This window comes from Canis aureus, chromosome 7 (assembly GCF_053574225.1).
Source record: "Canis aureus isolate CA01 chromosome 7, VMU_Caureus_v.1.0, whole genome shotgun sequence".
In the NCBI taxonomy this organism is placed as follows: Eukaryota; Metazoa; Chordata; class Mammalia; order Carnivora; family Canidae; genus Canis; species Canis aureus.
Window position 1 is genome coordinate 35,262,101 of NC_135617.1, and position 17,379 is coordinate 35,279,479.

At 33.5% G+C, this 17,379-nt stretch overlaps 1 protein-coding gene across 10 annotated transcripts in view; it reads right to left on the reverse strand.

The window, feature by feature from the left end:
* SENP6 (SUMO specific peptidase 6) overlaps nt 1-17,379 on the reverse strand; it is a 116,574-nt gene that overhangs the window by 14,966 nt on the left and 84,229 nt on the right. For all 10 annotated transcript variants that reach the window (XM_077903329.1, XM_077903328.1, XM_077903327.1 and 7 more), the window contains 7 exons: nt 17,339-17,372; nt 16,756-16,950; nt 15,244-15,470; nt 13,802-13,911; nt 13,537-13,653; nt 4,281-4,403; nt 3,047-3,139 (listed from right to left, as the gene is read on the reverse strand). In XM_077903329.1, coding sequence (XP_077759455.1) covers nt 3,047-3,139; nt 4,281-4,403; nt 13,537-13,653; nt 13,802-13,911; nt 15,244-15,470; nt 16,756-16,950; nt 17,339-17,372 — 899 coding nt within the window. The remainder of the gene's footprint in view (nt 1-3,046; nt 3,140-4,280; nt 4,404-13,536; nt 13,654-13,801; nt 13,912-15,243; nt 15,471-16,755; nt 16,951-17,338; nt 17,373-17,379) is intronic.

Sequence of the window (17,379 nt, forward strand, 5' to 3'; positions counted from 1 at the left end):
GGTGGGTGCTCTTGATATAGCTGAATTCAGGTATCACGGTTTCTAATAATATGTTTTAAGCCATGAGTAAAAAGCTGTACAGCTAACACTGATTAATATCCATTAATCTAATGAGGAATTTTATTAAGGGCTTACCATATGCTAGACAGTGTTACATGCTAGGATACAAAGAACAGGCAAGAGATGTCAGAGAACTTATTAGTTGAGTACAGTGTCATATAGTAAGGTGTCCAATAGATGTTTGAGGAGTGAAAAAATGCATATCTTGACATGAATGTGTTATTCTATACTCTCATTTTTACAAAATGCTGAATTCCTCCAAGGTAATATGAAGAAACACTGTCTCTTCATCAGATAGCATAAACACAAGGGTGACAGAGCCTGGCTTCATCCTCAGCATTTTAAAGGCCAGATGGAAGAATGCTTCTCTCCTGTTCTTAGTTATTAATCCTCATTATCCTAGGGACTTAGGTCAGGCCAGGGTAGTAGAAAGAGCAATACATCATCTTCCTCACTTCACTATAAAACATAGCTGACTATAAGTCACAGCTCAATGTTAGAAGAGTTAAATGGTGTTTTAAAAATTGGTTTAAAGTGATATAATATAGTAGTTCTCAACCTAAAGTCTATAACCTAAATCTATCACAGTTTTTAATATTTCTTAGCTCTGACAATATGGATAAGCCATTACTTTTCTGTTGTACACTTAAAAACTAAGAAAAATTCTTTATTTAGCTGAAAGAAGAAAAATGAATCAGATACATCTGAGGTTATTTTCAACCTGTAAGAGACAGGGCTTTGCTTTTACGATTCTTTTAACAGCAGGTACACAGTGACCTTAATCCAACCCTAGGAGAAGACGACAAAACAAGTAATTTCACTTAAGATTGATTGGATCTAAATATTAATATTTTTTCCTTATCAATTTTTAACAAGTAGCTTACAAACTTTAAAGAAACTACCACTATCAGGAAAAAAATAAAAATAAAACAAAAAGCAAAAACACATAAGCCTATCTAAAATAATTAGTGAATAGAGGGCACTTGGGTGACTCAGTGGTTAAGCATCTGCCTTTGGCTCAGGGCATGATCCCAGAGTCCTGGGATCGAGTCCCACATCGGGCTTCCTGCATGAACCCTGCTCCTTCTCTGCCTATGTTCTGCCTCTCTCTCTGTGTCTCTCAAGTATAAGTAAATAAAATCTTTAAAAAATAAATAAATAAAATAAAACAAAATAATTAGTGACTAGAAATATCTGTGCTTTACAACTTCAAAAGCAAAACAAAACAAAATGAGCCCTCAGGATCTGTAGGCTATTCTTCCATCTACTAATGGCATAGTTCTTTTGTAGAATCCTTTACTGACTTTTCATCTTTGTTCATTCTCTTTCATCAAGGTAACTGGAAGCATTCGTCATAGCTTCAATCCATCCCAGATAGGAGGAATGTGCCTCTATTGCTAAAGTGTGTATCTTAAATTTTTATAATTCATTTTTGACAAATAGTATCTTAAATATTATTCATTTTTAACAAATAGCTATGTATATCTTCCTTTTCAGCTAAGCAGACAGATCACATGTTATTCTTTATGACAAATTACTGTTAAGAAACCTTATTTTTGAGGATAATGAAGAAATTAAGAATTAGTTTTAAACTTGGTTTTTAATTATGATAAAATCTTTGACTTAAATATATAGATCCTAAGAAGCTGGGCTTTATAAGCCATTACTAGTATTTTGACCTAGCCTAACTATCTTTGGCTGGGCTCATTAGAGAGCACAGGTCTTATGATTAACGTTATGATTTTTAAATAAACAGAATTGGATTCTAGTATTGAGTGAATGTTTTTCACAGTGGGGGGAAAAAAGAGCACATTCAGAAGCTCGCCTGGCATAGCTAGGTTTATCAGATACAAACAATCTCATAGAAAACCAACCTCAGACAAACTCTGGAAACATGATAGACTGAGATAAAGCAAGGCCACTTCTCAGTTTGTCTAAGCAGAGACAAGCAAGGCCACAATGCAACCAAAAAAATATCAAATATTTCCCTTTCTTTTAAATGGGTAATGCTACTTCTTTACCGAAGCAAACAACTGTTTCCTTACATCTTCCCCCAAACTACCAAACCAAAACCCAAATTCTGTTACATGTGCTTTCTCTCTCAATCTCTTTTTGTTGGCAACCATGGTGTGTATTCTCTCTTGAGGCAAGTAATAAGCCCAAGGTGTCGAACTACAAGTGTATTCCTGGGAATTTTTGCCTGGAAGGCACAGGAAAACAGAAATATGAAATCTCTCAAGTCTAAATTGCAGAATAATTCTATCCTATGCCTCTCTAGTCACTATGGGAGAATGCAAAATATTTAACCACCTCCATTTACTTAGAAAATAGTTTCAAGTAGGCAGCATGGTTTTCAAATTGAACATGACACAAATCTGGCTATCTTTTGATTAAAAGCCAAAGTGTTTTCTTTTTCTTTTTAAAAGACTTTATTTATTCATGAGAGACAGAGAGAAAGAGAGAGAGAGAGAGAAAGAGAGGCAGAGAGACATAGGCAGAGGGAGAAGCAGGCTCCATGCAGGAAGCCCAATGTGGGACTCCATCCTGGAATTCCAGGATCACACCCTGAGCCAAAGGCAGATGCTTAACTGCTGAGCCACCCAGGTATCCCAAGTCGAAGTGTTTTCTAAAGATTCAAAATTTACTATGTGACCTACTCATTATTCTGTATAAAGAAGTATGCTTGCTCTTTAGGATGTTTGGTAGACAACAGTACCACATTTTTTTTGGTAGACAACAGTACCACATTTTAAAAATGACATTATTGTACACTGTTAAACAAAATTAGATCTCTTGCTAGTCTTTAGAAAATTCAACATATTACATGATTCACTAAAAAATTGCATTAATTTTCACAGAATACACAGCATAAACATAAACACATAAAACAAATTTCAGAAAGTTTAAAAAAGAATGAATTCTTCAACTCATATACACATTTTCTAAAAATGGCCTTCACATTTACATAATGAAAATTCTTACTCACGCTTCATTAAGGGGTACAAAAATAAAATCCTTCTCAAAAATATCTACATGCCGAGTCCATGTTTTTACTCTCCCATGTCGCTTTTGCTGTATTCTACAAGACAAGAGATAAACTATCACCTTCTGAAATTCTAATGCTTCAGCTTATATGCAGTCATTTATAAATTATGAAGACTAAGATGTAAACAAACAAAAGTGTTGTATAAGGTGATTTAACAAGTAGCGTAAAAAAAAAACAGAACATCTCAGATGAAGCTAGGAAGGTGTGAAACCAGCTATCACTGAGTCTGCAAGACAGAATTATTTAATTCCCGCTACTATTTACTAAGTGAACCCAATGCTACTATTTTTATTACTGCATATCAGCAACTATATTGAGAAATGTATCAGATCATCACCTATGATGACTGAGAAGAGAGCAGGTAAAGTGAGCATTATAAAAGACAAAATAAAATAGATTATGAACAATGGCCAACCCAATCACTCTCATGAACTCTTAAAATGTAAAATTAGAAATCACTGAAAGAGTGTAAAATATTATTTATATTATGCACAAGAGCCATCAATTCAAGACAATTGACAGCACTTATGGTATTTTTTTTTAAAGATTTTATTATTTATTCATGAGAGAGACAGAGAGACAGAGGCAGAGACACAGGCAGAGGGAGAAGCAGGCTCCATGCAGGGAGCCCGACGTGGGACTTAATCCCAGGTCTCCAGGATCACACCCTGGGCTGAAGGCAGCGCTAAACCGCTGAGCCACCGGGGCTGCCCACTTATGGCATTTTGTATACATCTTTTGACCAAGTATCAGTGCAAATTAGAGTTGGATACAATCACTATATAGAGAGGAATTATGAACAAACTGATTAAGGCCTAATATGTAGAACAGTGTTTCCTTTAACTCATTGGAGAATTATCCAAATAATTTATTAAAAGTATAGATTCACAGGTTCCTCTCTTAAATATGAATGGAACAGAGCAATTTGTACCTAATAAATATCTAAGTATTTTTTTTAATTATCAGGCATATTTGGGGAATATTAATTTAGATAACAGACCAAATACCTTTATGAATTCTAGGTATTCTTGAGGCTTTAAAGTATTATGAATTATATAAATTTTGCTAACTGATAATAGAATTAAAAGATGTTGACTCAATGAAAGTACTTTTTTATTAAATTAAACTTGAGCGACTTCCTACATCTGTTAAATATCCTCAGAGCTTGACTTACGATAAATTAGTTGTCTCATGAAGATTTCTTCTTTCTCTCTGATTAAGGCGTTTATAGAAAAAAGAACTGAATATATGAATTCGGTCAGCTTCTTCTTTCTTCAGTTTTTCAAGCACCAAATATCTATTTTACAAAAAAAATCCAAATATAATGTATTTAAGAGTTTATACTAATAAGAGTCAAACAGTGATCAAATAACTATTCAGGCACCATCAACCTCTATTTCTTACAATTGAAAGACTTTATTAGCAAAATTTGCTTCATAATCTAGACAATGGTAACTACTAGATTATTTTCAAGGAATGAAAGGTAATATTTGAGAGTATAACTATGTAATTTGCAAGATCTGAGCTTGAAGACTCAAATAAATAAAATAAAATAAAAAATGAAGGAAAAATAACCACCACCATAAAAATACAGAGAATTGTAAGAGACTATTACGAAAAACTATATGCCAACAAAATGGGAAACCTAGAAGAAATGGATAAACTCCTAGAAATGTATAACCTTCCAAAACTGAAGAATATATAATTAGAACAGACTGATTACTAGGAAACTAAATCAGTAATCAAAAAAACTCCACAAATATCCAGGACTGGATGGCTTTGCTGGTGAATTCTTTTAAAATTTTAAAGAAAAGTTAATAACTGTTCTATTCAAACTATTCCAAAAAACAGGAGAGAAAGTAAAGCTTCCAAATTCATTCTACGAGGCAAGCATCACCCAGATACCATTTAACCAGATAAAAATACTACAAAAAAGAGAACTACAGTGCAATACCTCTGATGAACATAGATACAAAAGTCCTCAACAAAATATACGCAAACCAAATCCAGACACATTAAAAAAAATAATTCATCATGATAAAGAGATTTATTCCTGGGATGTAATGGTGGTTTAATACTCACAAATCAATCAACATGATGCATCACCATTAATAAGGGAAAGGATAAAAAACAGATGATCATGTCAATAGATGCAGAAAAAGCATTGAACAAAGTACATCATTCATGATTAAAACTCTCAACAAAGTAAGTGTAGAGGGAATATACTTCAACATAATAAAGGCATATGAACAAACCATAGTTAGCAACATACTCAATGGTGAAAACAGAACTTTTCCTCTAAGATCAGGAACAGAATAAGGATGTATACTTTCAAAATTCTTATTTAATATAGTACTAGATGTCCTAACACAGCAATCAGACAAGAAAAATTGAAAAGCAACCACATTGCTAAGGAAGAAATAAAAATTTCACTATTTAAAGATGATATGATACTATATGTAGAAAACTCTAAAGACTCCACTGGAAAGGGGCACCTGGGTGGCGGTGGCTCAATCACTTAAGCATCCAATTCTTGATTTTGGCTCGGTCATGAGTTTGAGCCCCATGTCAGGCTCTGCACTGGGCATGGAGCCTGCTTAAGATTCTTTTCTCCCCCTGACCCCTCTTCCTCCATCTCTTAAAAAAAAAAATCAAAAAAACTACTAAACTGATAAATAAATTCATCAAAGTCACAGGACACAAATTTAATCTACAGAAATCTGTTGATTATACACCAATAAGGAAGTAGAAGAAGGAAAAATTAATACCTAGGAACATCTTTAACCAAAGAAGTAAAAGACGCATACTTTGAAAACTACAAAACACTAATGAATGAAACTGAAGATGATGCGAACAAATGTAAAGATATTCCATGCTCATGGATTGGGAGAACCAATACTCTAAAATGTCCATACTACCCAAAGCAATCCACAGATTTAATATAATCCCTATCAAAATACCAACATTTTTTTACAGAACTAGAACAGATAATACTAAAATTTGTATGGAACCACAAAAGACCCAGAATAGCTAAAGCAATCTTGAGAAAGAACAAAGCCAGAGGTAACACAATTTCAAATTCAAGAAATACTACAAAGTAGTAGTAATCAAAACAATATGGCACCAGCACAAAAATAAACACATAGATCATTGTAACAGAATAGAGAGCCCAGAAATAAACCCACACTTATATGTCAATCTACAACAAAGGAAGCAAGAATATACAACGGGGAAAAGAGTCTCTTCAACTAAGTGTTAGGAAAACTGCATGGCTACATGCGGAAGTATAAAACTGAACCATTTTCTTATACCATACACAAAAATAAACTCAAAATAGATTAAAGATCCAAATGTGAGACTGAAACCATAAAAATCCTAGAAGAAAACACAGGCAGTAATTTCTCTGACATCATAGAAACATTTTTCTATATAACTCTTCAGGCAAGGGAAACAAAAGCAAAATTAAACTCTTGGGACTACACCAAAAAAAAGTTTTACACAGTGAAGGAAACCATCAACAAAATAAAAAAGTAATCTACGAAATGGGAGAAGATATCGTATCTGCAAATGACATATCCAACAAGGGGTTAATATCCAAAATATATAGAGAACTAATACAACTCAACATGAAAAAGAAAAAAAAATCAAATAATCCAATTAACAATGGGCAGAAGGCATGAACAGACATTTTCCCAAAGATATACAGTGGCTAACAGACATATGAAAAGATGCTCAACATCATTAATCATTGGGAAATTCAAATCAAAATCACAAAGAGATATCACTAAATTCCTGTCAGTATAGTAAAATAAAAAAACACAAGAAATAACAAGTATTGGTGAAAAAGTGGAGGAAAAGGAATCCTCATGCACTGTTGGTAGGAATCCAAGTTGGTACAACCACTATGGAAAAACAGTAGGAGGTACCTCAAAATATCAAAAATAGAATTACCATATAATCCAGTAATTCCACTACTGAGTATTTATCCAAAGAAAACGAAAACAACAATTTGAAAAGACATATGCACCCACAGGTTTTTATCACAGCATTATCTACAATAGCCAAGACATGGAAACCAACCAAATTACCCAAATATGAATGGATAAAACTGTGGTGTGTGTACACACACACACATCATGGATTATTACTGAGCCATCAAAAAGAATGGGATCTTGCCATTTGCAGCAACATGAATGGACCCAGAGGGTATATGCTAAGTAAAATAAGGCGAAGAAAGACAAATATATGATTTCATTCATGTGTAGCATTTAAAAAACAAGACAACAAATGAAAAAAAAAAAAAAAAAAAGAAAGAGCCTCCTCATAAGACTTGTAAATACAGAGAACAAACTGGTGGTCGCCAGAGAAGTGGGTGGGTGGGATAAATGAACTAGATAATAGGGATTAAGAATACACTTATCTTGATGAGGACTGAGTAATATATAGAATTGTTGAACCATTATACTGTACACCTGAAACTAACACAATACTGTATGTTAAGGAAATAAAAACTCATTGGAAAAAAAGTTTGTTTCCTACTTACAGAATTAGAAATGGAAAAGAATGAGCAGCTCTGGTAGCATTTGAATACTTATTTTAACATAGTGAAGTTTAACAAAAAAGTTTCCTTTTAATTCACTTTTAAGCATGTCACGAGACAAATATAAACAACTTTTTATTTTATTTATTTACTAGATTTTTGTTTATTCAAGAGAGGCTCAGAGAGAAAGGCAGAGACATAGGCAGAGGTAGAAGCAGGCTTTCTGTGGGGAGCCCGATGTGGGACTTGATCCCAGGACTCCAGGATCATGCCCTGAGCCAAGAGCAAACACCCAACCACTGTGCCACCCAGGCATCCCAAATTTTTATTTTTAAAGATATATTTATTTTATTTTAGAGAGAGAAAGCGCTAAAGTGCAAAGTGGGGGGAGGGGCAACCATGGAGAGGGGAGTGAGGGAGAAAACCCCCAAGCAGATTCTCTGCTGAGTGGGGAGTCTGATGTGGGGCACAATCCCAGGACCCTGAGATTTTGACCTGAGCTGAAATCAAGTTGGACACTCAACCAACTGAGCCTCCCAGCATCCCATAAACATATTTTTTTAAAAACATGGATTTTGTTAGGTTTCCTTTTTCATTTAGAATATTTTTTTGCATCAGAAAAGGCAAAACTTTTAGATAATTTAAGTTTAATGTAATTTTAAAGTGCTACTATAAAATGTCAAGGAGCCTCCTGAAAATGTAAAGAATTTTGAGTATATAAAAATACTATAAAATCTCTTATCACACTATAAATAGTAAAGATTTAAGTAGAAATAAACCACAATGAAAACAAAATAGGGTTTCAATTTATGTCTTAGATCCAACTATATGCTTTAGAAAGCAAAACTTAAATATAAAGAGTTAAAAGTAAAGGGATGAAGAAATACATACCATGCAAACAAAAAACCAACAGAAAGCTGGAGTAACTATATTCATTTAGAACAAAGCAGGCTTAAGAATAAAGACATTATCAAGAATATAGCGGGACATTACAAACCATGAAGGGTTGATTCTCCAAGAAACGTAAACTTGTATGCACCTTACAAATATTCAAAATACATATGGCAAAAATGTATTTGAAAGGAAAAATAGACAAACCCATTATTATACTTGGAGATCCATAATCTTTTCAATAATTGATAGAACAAATAGGCATAAAATCAGTATGGACAAAGATGACCCAAACAGTACTGTCAAACAACTTGGCCAAAGTGACATTCACAGAACAACACTTCATCCAACAACAATAGTATTGTTCTGCACAGTCAAGACTTTTCGCTCAGTTTCTTAAGGTGGTATACATTAGAATTAAGAGATATCTTTTTCAAAAATTATGATGAAATGCATAATCTCAAATTTACAATCTTAACAATTTTTTATAAGATTTTATTTTTAAATAATCTTTATACCTAACGTGGGCTTGAACCCACAATCCCAAGACCAAGGATCTTGCTCCACTGACTGAGCCAGCCAGGCACTCTCAATCTTAAACATTTTTTTAACAAATTTTTACTTTTAAGTAATCTGTATACCCAACGTGAGGCTTGAACTCAACAATCCCTAGATCAAGAGTTGCATGCTCTACCAGCTGAGCCAGCTAGGCACCACCCAATCGTAACCATTTTTAAGTGCACAGTTCAAGAATGTTAAGTATATTCACATGGTTGTGAAATACATCTCTAGAACCTCATATTGCAAAACAGAAACTCTATACTCATTAAAAAATTCTTTTCCCCTCACCCTTCAGCTTCTGATAACCATCATTTATTTTCTTTTTGTATGACTTTGACTTTTTCAGATACCTAATATAAGTGGAATTATACAGTACTTGTTTTTGTGACTGGCTTATTTCATTTTTGCATAACGTCTTTTAGATTCATCCATGCTGTAGCTTGTGATAACTTTCCTTCCTTTTTAAAACTGAATAATATTCCACGGTATCTATATACATTTTGTTTATCCATTCATCCATCAATGGACATGTGAGTTGCTTCCACCTCTTGGCTAGTATGAACATGGGTGTTCAAGTACCTCTTTGAGACCATATTTTCAATTCTTGTGGATATATACCCAGAAACAGGATCACTGGATCATAGGGTAGTCCTATTTTTAATTTTTGAGGGGCCACCATACTGTTTTCTTTAGTGGCTGTACCATTTTACATTCCCACCAGCAGTACAAAAGGAATCCAATTTGCATTGGATTCTTGGCAACACTTTTCTCTCTCTTTTTTTTTTTTTTTTTTTTTTGATAGTAGCCATCCTAATGGGGTTCAGATAATTTCCTGTGGGTTTGACTTGTATTTCTCTGATGAATAATATGGAAGATTTTTTCATACATTTGTTGGCCATTTGTATGAGATAACATCTTTTGTCTTAACTATGAAGAACTTTGAACTCATTTTTCTCCCCAACTCATTCTTGAATGTGTTTGTTAGGTCTCAGAGGAATCTAACATCTGCAAAGTTAAGCATTTAAAAGCTATGACACTTTCTCTTGCTAGCAAATCTAGGATACATTTTATAATTTATTGAAATATAATCCATTACTATCAAATCTTCAAAAGAAAAATAGTACCTTTGAAAATGGGTATAGTTAACATAAATAGGAATATAATATTATGCCCTGACATGAAGCATATCTTTTAGCTGATGACGTTGTTGACCTTGTTCGAATTTAGTTATTCTATCAATTGTTGAGAGAAGGCAACTGAAGTCTCCATCTTTCTGGATTTGTCTGTTTCTCTTATTAGATAGGTTCATTTTTGATTTATATATTTTGTAGCTCTGTTGTATGGTACATACCTATTTAGGATTGCTAAGTCTTCTTGGTGGATTTATTTAGCATTGTAGAGCATCCCTTTCTACACCTGGTAATTGTTTTTGTTCTAAAGTTTATTTTTCTAATAATAATATAGTTAAATCTCGCTTGAATATTTGCTTGGTATATATTTTCCATCCTTTTATTTCCAATTTACATATATTATTATCTTTGAAGTCACCTTTTTTTGCAGATAGGACATAGTTGGGCTATGGTGTTTAATTAATCCACAACTTTGCCAATCTTGGTCTTTTCATTAACATAAATAGTGCATTTAAAATGAATGTTGGAAAGAAAGAAAAAAAGAAAAGAAAGAAAAGAAAAGAAAAGAAAAGAAAAGAAAAGAAAAGAAAAGAAAAGAAAAGAAAAGAAAAGAAAAGAAAAGGAAAGGAAAGGAAAGGAAAGGAAAGGAAAGGAAAGGAAAGGAAGGAAGATAGTGCATTTAAAATGAATGCTGGAAAGAAAAGAAAAGAAAAGAAAGAAAAGAAAAAAAAAGAAAAGAAAAGAAAAGAAAAGAAAAAAGGGAAAAGGGAAAAGGGAAAAGGGAAGGGGAAGGAAAGGAAGAAGTTAGGGGTGCCTGGATGACTTGGTCAGTTGAGCATCCAACTCTCAATTTCCACTCAGGGTATAATCTCAAAAGTCCTGAGATTGAGCTTCACTTTGGGCTCCATGCTCAGCAGGGAGCCTGCTTGAGAGTATCTTTTTCTCTCTCTCACTGTTCCTTCCCCGTCAAATACACAAATCTTCAAAGTAAATAAATAAATAAGGTGGATGTAGTTAATGATAAGTTCTATCTTCTAGGTCACTGATTCTTTCCTCTGTCCTCTCCATTTTGATGTTGAGCCTGTTAAGGCTTTTATTTGTTATTATAGTTTTAGTTCTAAAATTTCCATTTCTTTCTCCTTTATATCTAGATTTTCTTAAGTTTCACTTTTGTTCACAATGGTTCCCTGAAGGATTTTTATAATGGATGCTTCAAAATCTGTCATAATTCTAATTCTATAATTCTAATATCTGTGCCATCTTGGTGTTGACTATCTATTTACATTATGTTTTCTCATTCCATTTGAGCTCTTTCTGCTTATTGGTCACGTAAGTGATTTTCAATGGAAATATGGGCATTTCGAGTATTATGTTACGGGACCCTACAACTTATTTAATTCTTGTAGGCCTCCCCTGGCCATCTTCCAGTAGATGTAGTGGGCTCCACCTCATTACAGCCAGATGGAGGTGGAAGTTCAGGTTCTCTACTAGGCCACTATTATGAGAAACAGAAGAGCTCTGTGTTACTGATGAGTAGGGATGGGAGTCTCCCCACCACGTCTCCACCGATACTACTTCTGCTGGATAGAGAGAAAACAGAGTACCTCATTATCCCCCAGGGACCAGGGTGCAAGTCCAACTCTGTATATTTGACATGTATTAGCTCAGGGTCACTGTGACCTTAAAGTTATTCTTAGCTCTTATCTGCCTTAATCTCTACTGACTACTAAATGTATCTTCCTTTAAAGCTTTCACTTCCCTTCAATTTCATGACAACTCAACTCTGGATTTTTCTTCTTACTTCTCAGATCCTTCAGAATTTATTCATAAGAATCTTTCTTCTCTAGCTCTCCAGATTCTGTCCTTATAGCTTTTTCTCACTCTATATTTCTACCTAAGCAATTTTACCCCTTCCTCATAATTAAAGTACCACTTGCAAAATAAAGCCCCCTAACTCTCTATGTCTCCAGGCCAGAACTCAAAAACCTCAAGAGCCATATACTCAACTGTTCATTGGTACTGTCCCTTTGGTTGTGTCACAAACATCTAAAAATGAACTTATCCCTTCCTCCACCCAAAACTGTTCTGTTTTTCTGTTCATTGCTTCACAGTCAGTGACAAAATCATTTAACAGGTCTCACTAGTTAGAAAGCATGGAGTTATCTGTCATCCATTCCTCTTCTTAATATCCATTCATTCAGTTGCTAAACAACTCTACCTCTTAAAAAACACTTCCTCTTCACGCCAATTATAATGGCTTAATGAGTTGGTTTTTTTTTTTTTTTAAGTAGGCTACACTTAGTGTTGAGCCCAATGGGGGGCTTGAATTCAGAGGTTGGAAGCTTAACCAACTGAGACATACAAGTGCCCCTTAATCAGGCTTATATCACCTTAATTAAATCTCCTCAAATCATCTCTGATCTAGACATACACAATGAATATGCTTTTCAAAATGATCTTAAGGAAGTTCAATTATGATACTGTGTCTCTGATCAATGTATTCTTTTCCCAAACTGTTAACTACAACCATTAGTAGGCTATAAAATCAATTCAGCAGCTTTCAACAATCAGTTCTTTAAAAAAACATTGTTTTATGAAATACATTTGAATAAACTAGAAAATATTGGCAAGTGCTGGATATACTAATAGTTAAGTTCTGTTTTGTTGCATACACACACTCATTTTATATCACAAACCAGTAAACACATACAGATTTATACATGTATAAACCCACTGCACATACATGTATATGCATGTGTATACTGGGTCATGATGTAAGCTCTTCCAGGAAAGCTTCTTGGTTACATTTCCCAACCCCCAAAGAGAATGAAGCATTCTTTGGTGCTGCATCTATACCATGTTAATGTTTCTGTCAATGCTTTAATCCCATATTTGTGTTCCCTACAAGACCATAAACTTCTAACACAGTATGTTGCACAAAGCTGGCACTTGATGAATATCAAGTAAAATCACACTTCTGTGCTTGCTCAAAGGTTTATTACCTAATTTAGAGTAGTACCAGTTTTTTAAAGGCTTAAAGCAGTATAACACAATAAGCTGAACATGCTGCATGTAACAAGCATTTTCCTAGTGCTTGACACGTATTTAATTCTCATACCCTTGAGATCTTATTATTCTTATTCTCACTTTTTAAATGAGAAAACACAGGTAGAGACATTAAATAATTTCCCTGTCACACAAGTAGCAGTGATAGAATTCAAAACCCAATCGTTCTGATTCTAGAAAACAAAGACATAACACAATAGGATGTTAAAGATATGCTAAACGAAAGTAGAAGATGAACTTACTTCAAATAAAAGTCTATAATAACGTCATTTAAAAATTCTCCTTCACTTAGACAGTGCAGGTCCTCATTAGTAACAGAGATGCCTCCCTTAGCTGGAGGTGGTGGATATACTATCAATCTGTAACAAAATAAAACATATAACCAACTTAAAAAAGAAAGAAACCCAAGCAAATGAAAAAATATACGTGTACGTGTGGGTGTAATTGATACGTAATAAAGTAGAAAAGGAAGTTAAAAGCATTGCAAATGTAAATTAATACTCTCACTTTTCTACAGGGCCCATGAAGATGGTATGATTCTCTCCAGTTTCTTCATCATCATCAAAAAACTGGAATTCTTGTTTGTTTTTAAGTTGTATTTTAGATTCAAGGGACACCTGGTAAAGGAAATTAAATTATCAGTTAGTTTACAAAATCAACTGGGAAATTTTTCAATAAAAAAAAGCAAAGCACAAGGCATGAAATACTTTAGAATTTAAGAAATTTTAAAATATGAATTTAAAAAGTATACATGATTTTTAACAAAAATAAGAAACAGGAAAAACCAGGACCCACATTCTTTGTATGTATAGTTTCTAGAGCAGTGATACTCTTCCAATTTTTTTAACAATGGTTTTTTGGTATCTTGTCTATCACTTCTATCATCCTTATTAAATTAGATTATGTTTGTAAATCCAAAGAACAGATGTAGTGGTTTTTGATTCTGGGAGTGGAGGCCTACCTAAGGTCAATTACTAGGCAATCCATGGGATATGGGAGTAGAGGCTCAGGAAACACAGTCCAATGAGCTTCAGTTCCCCAGAATGAAGAAGTCCTTAAAGAAAGAGCATTACACTCATATTTTTTTCTATCACAGCTGCCTTATGGCTCCTGATGCTCTTTTCTTCCTTCTTAATACCCTTGTAGCAAGTTCTGCAAAAGAAGGGGAATGATTCCCCTTCCTTCTGTTCTTTTCATCAAACCACTAACCGTGTAAATAGCTCTTCTCTGGGGAGACCTCGCTCAACTTCACTAAGATTGTGCCTTGGATAGCCCTATTTCCAATCTGTAGGCAGGTTGAAAGATTTAAAGTATTTCTAATAAATTAAGTCGGGAAAATTCAGTTGCAGGGTTAGGCCACAAATCTGTGTCATATAACATTATACCATATGTTAAAAGAATACACAGCCTTTGGTTCAGGTGGCTTCGGAGTTATTCACTATATAGTTATTCTAGGATTGGGTACATATATTGACAGTGACAATCAAAAGGCAGATATTCTTTGTTTCCTAAGTTTTCAAACATGTATGCACATGTTACATATAAATGTACATCAAGGACCAAAATTCCTTTATCTGTTGAGGCCAATGGCATCAGTGGGAACCACTAGCAAATTTAAGAGTAACAATTTCAATGTAGCAGTATATGAGCATGCATGTTCAGAGTGGAGGGAAAAGAAAACAAGATGAGAGAAAAAAGAAAAGATAAAGAGATAAGAGTAAGAATGTGGAAAGGAACTGTTTCTGAGACCTGTACCAACTACTATTTTTGTCACAAGTCACCTACCCACCATTAATGTTTTGACACAAGATAGTTTACAAATAACATATAAAAGCAAATAATTCTGAAATGGAATTAAAAATATCTAAGTCCAAAATGAGCAGTAGAATAATGAAACATATTTCCCTTTAAAGCTACTAAATATTTAAAAAACTAAAAAACATAATTACATTTTTAATTTTGTTTTCTTTTTGCACACAACTTCCTTTGATGCTCTCTTCATAGGTTCTTGTACAGGCAACAAGTCTGCTATTGGCTTCTTCAAATGGAATTTTTGCAAAAAAATTGGACACATTGTTCTTTATACCAATGTCAGTAATGATACTTTCAAATACCATATTTGCCTGAGGATCTAGGCCATTTTGAAAAATTAAAATTATGTATTGTTCTTCCAAATCTGAAAAAAAAAATAATAACTTTAAGAGGAAAAACAAAAACAGATAAACAGATACGGGAAAAGAGTAACAACTAGTTATTTCCAAGGATATCATCAGAAATCCTGGTGTCAGTGTTCAAAATACTGTTTGATATACAACAGATACACAATACTGGAATAAAGACAATGACAGTGTCACCTAGCAATGTTACCTAAAAGTTATTAAGACACAGGAACCAGAATACATTACCCTAGCAGCAAGCTGCAAGCTCAAGAACAAATCTATATATGGATGTAACTAATTCATTTAATAGGATACACATATATAGAGTTTTAAATATATTTCAATTAACATTTTTGTCAAACACAAATAAAAAACTGCCAGGTGAACTATCAGTATCTCTAGAGAATTTAACTGCAAAAACTCCTACTCACTAATGTGCCAATTCTTGCAACTTTAATAGTAGTTATTCTTTATTCATCATTAAGATAAAGCAACAATTAACTGATGAAAAGTATTTACTTTACAATTAATCATGCTAAATGTTAGAGGTGAAGGGAAACAAACTGGAGAACTACTTCTATTATTGTAGAGGATAAAGACCTATCTATGAGCCAGCAAAGTTCCTACTCAGGCTGTTTCAAATATTCCAGAATTATATGGTTGATCTATATTTAGCACTCCTACCAGTGCATTAAAAAATTTTCATCTTACTCAAATTATAGTGTTAAAATAGGAGTGCAGATCTCTTTTGAGTTTTAACTCATTTTGAAAAAAAAAATTTTAAGATTTTATTTATTTATTCATGAGAGACAGAGAGAGAGAGAGAGAGGCAGAAACATAGGCAGAGGGAGACGTAGTTCCCCTGTGGGGAGCCTGATGCAGAACTTGATCTCAGGACCCCGGGATCATGCCCTGAGCCAAAGGCAGACACTCAACTACTGAGTCACCCAGATGCCCCTGAAAACTTTCGAAGTAGATAAACCTGAGTTTCATCTTTAGTGGGAGCATGGTTTTTTTTTGAAGGTGTGAGGGAGGGTTTATTGGGGGAGGGAGGCATGGTGGAGAGTTTTATCTTTACAAATTCCACTTTCTGTGGGCTTTATATATATATATGATTACATATAAAATTATATATAATTATATTATATATACATATATATGTACATATATATAATTATAGATCTTACAAGATCACTATGAAGATTGTGGATAAAAATAACATCTAAGACATCTGTTTGCTAAAGCACACTCACACTGTTATGCAATGCACTGTATGTATTATAATGTGTCCTAAAAACTTACTTGTTAATTTATTTATTCCTTTAGAATCATTCCAAACTTTATCCTCCATATTCATTTGCAGTTGCATGCTCAGCTTTTGATAAACTGCTGGTATTGTCTGAAGAAACACGACTGGTAATTTTCGGACATTACACCATTCACATTTAGTTAGATCAGAGGTATTTAAAGTAATCCCTACAGGATCATTTTCTGGTTCTGGAGGAAAATAAATGGAATTAGAAAAGGAATCAATTCTTAAAATCATGAATGGAGGAAACGGTGAGGAAATACAAGTTTAAAGTTAACCACATATTTGCTACATCTATGTATATTAACTGTAGTGGGATATGAAAAATTTTTATAACTATATTAAAGAAGCTTCTATATTTTTTCAAATGAAGATTCTAATGAAGTATACTTATAAAATTAAACATAGGTTTTATGTTACAGAATAAAATTATACTATTAAGATACATGCCTTCTGTTAAGAATACATAAGTAATCATATTCATGAATTCCATGAATATCATTTAATATTTTATTCCTGTAAAGTGTTTTATTGTAAAGAAAGCTTTAGTGACTAAAAAGACATAAAATAGCTTACCTTCTAGCTGTATCTTGATAAAATCTAAACAAAACTAAAAA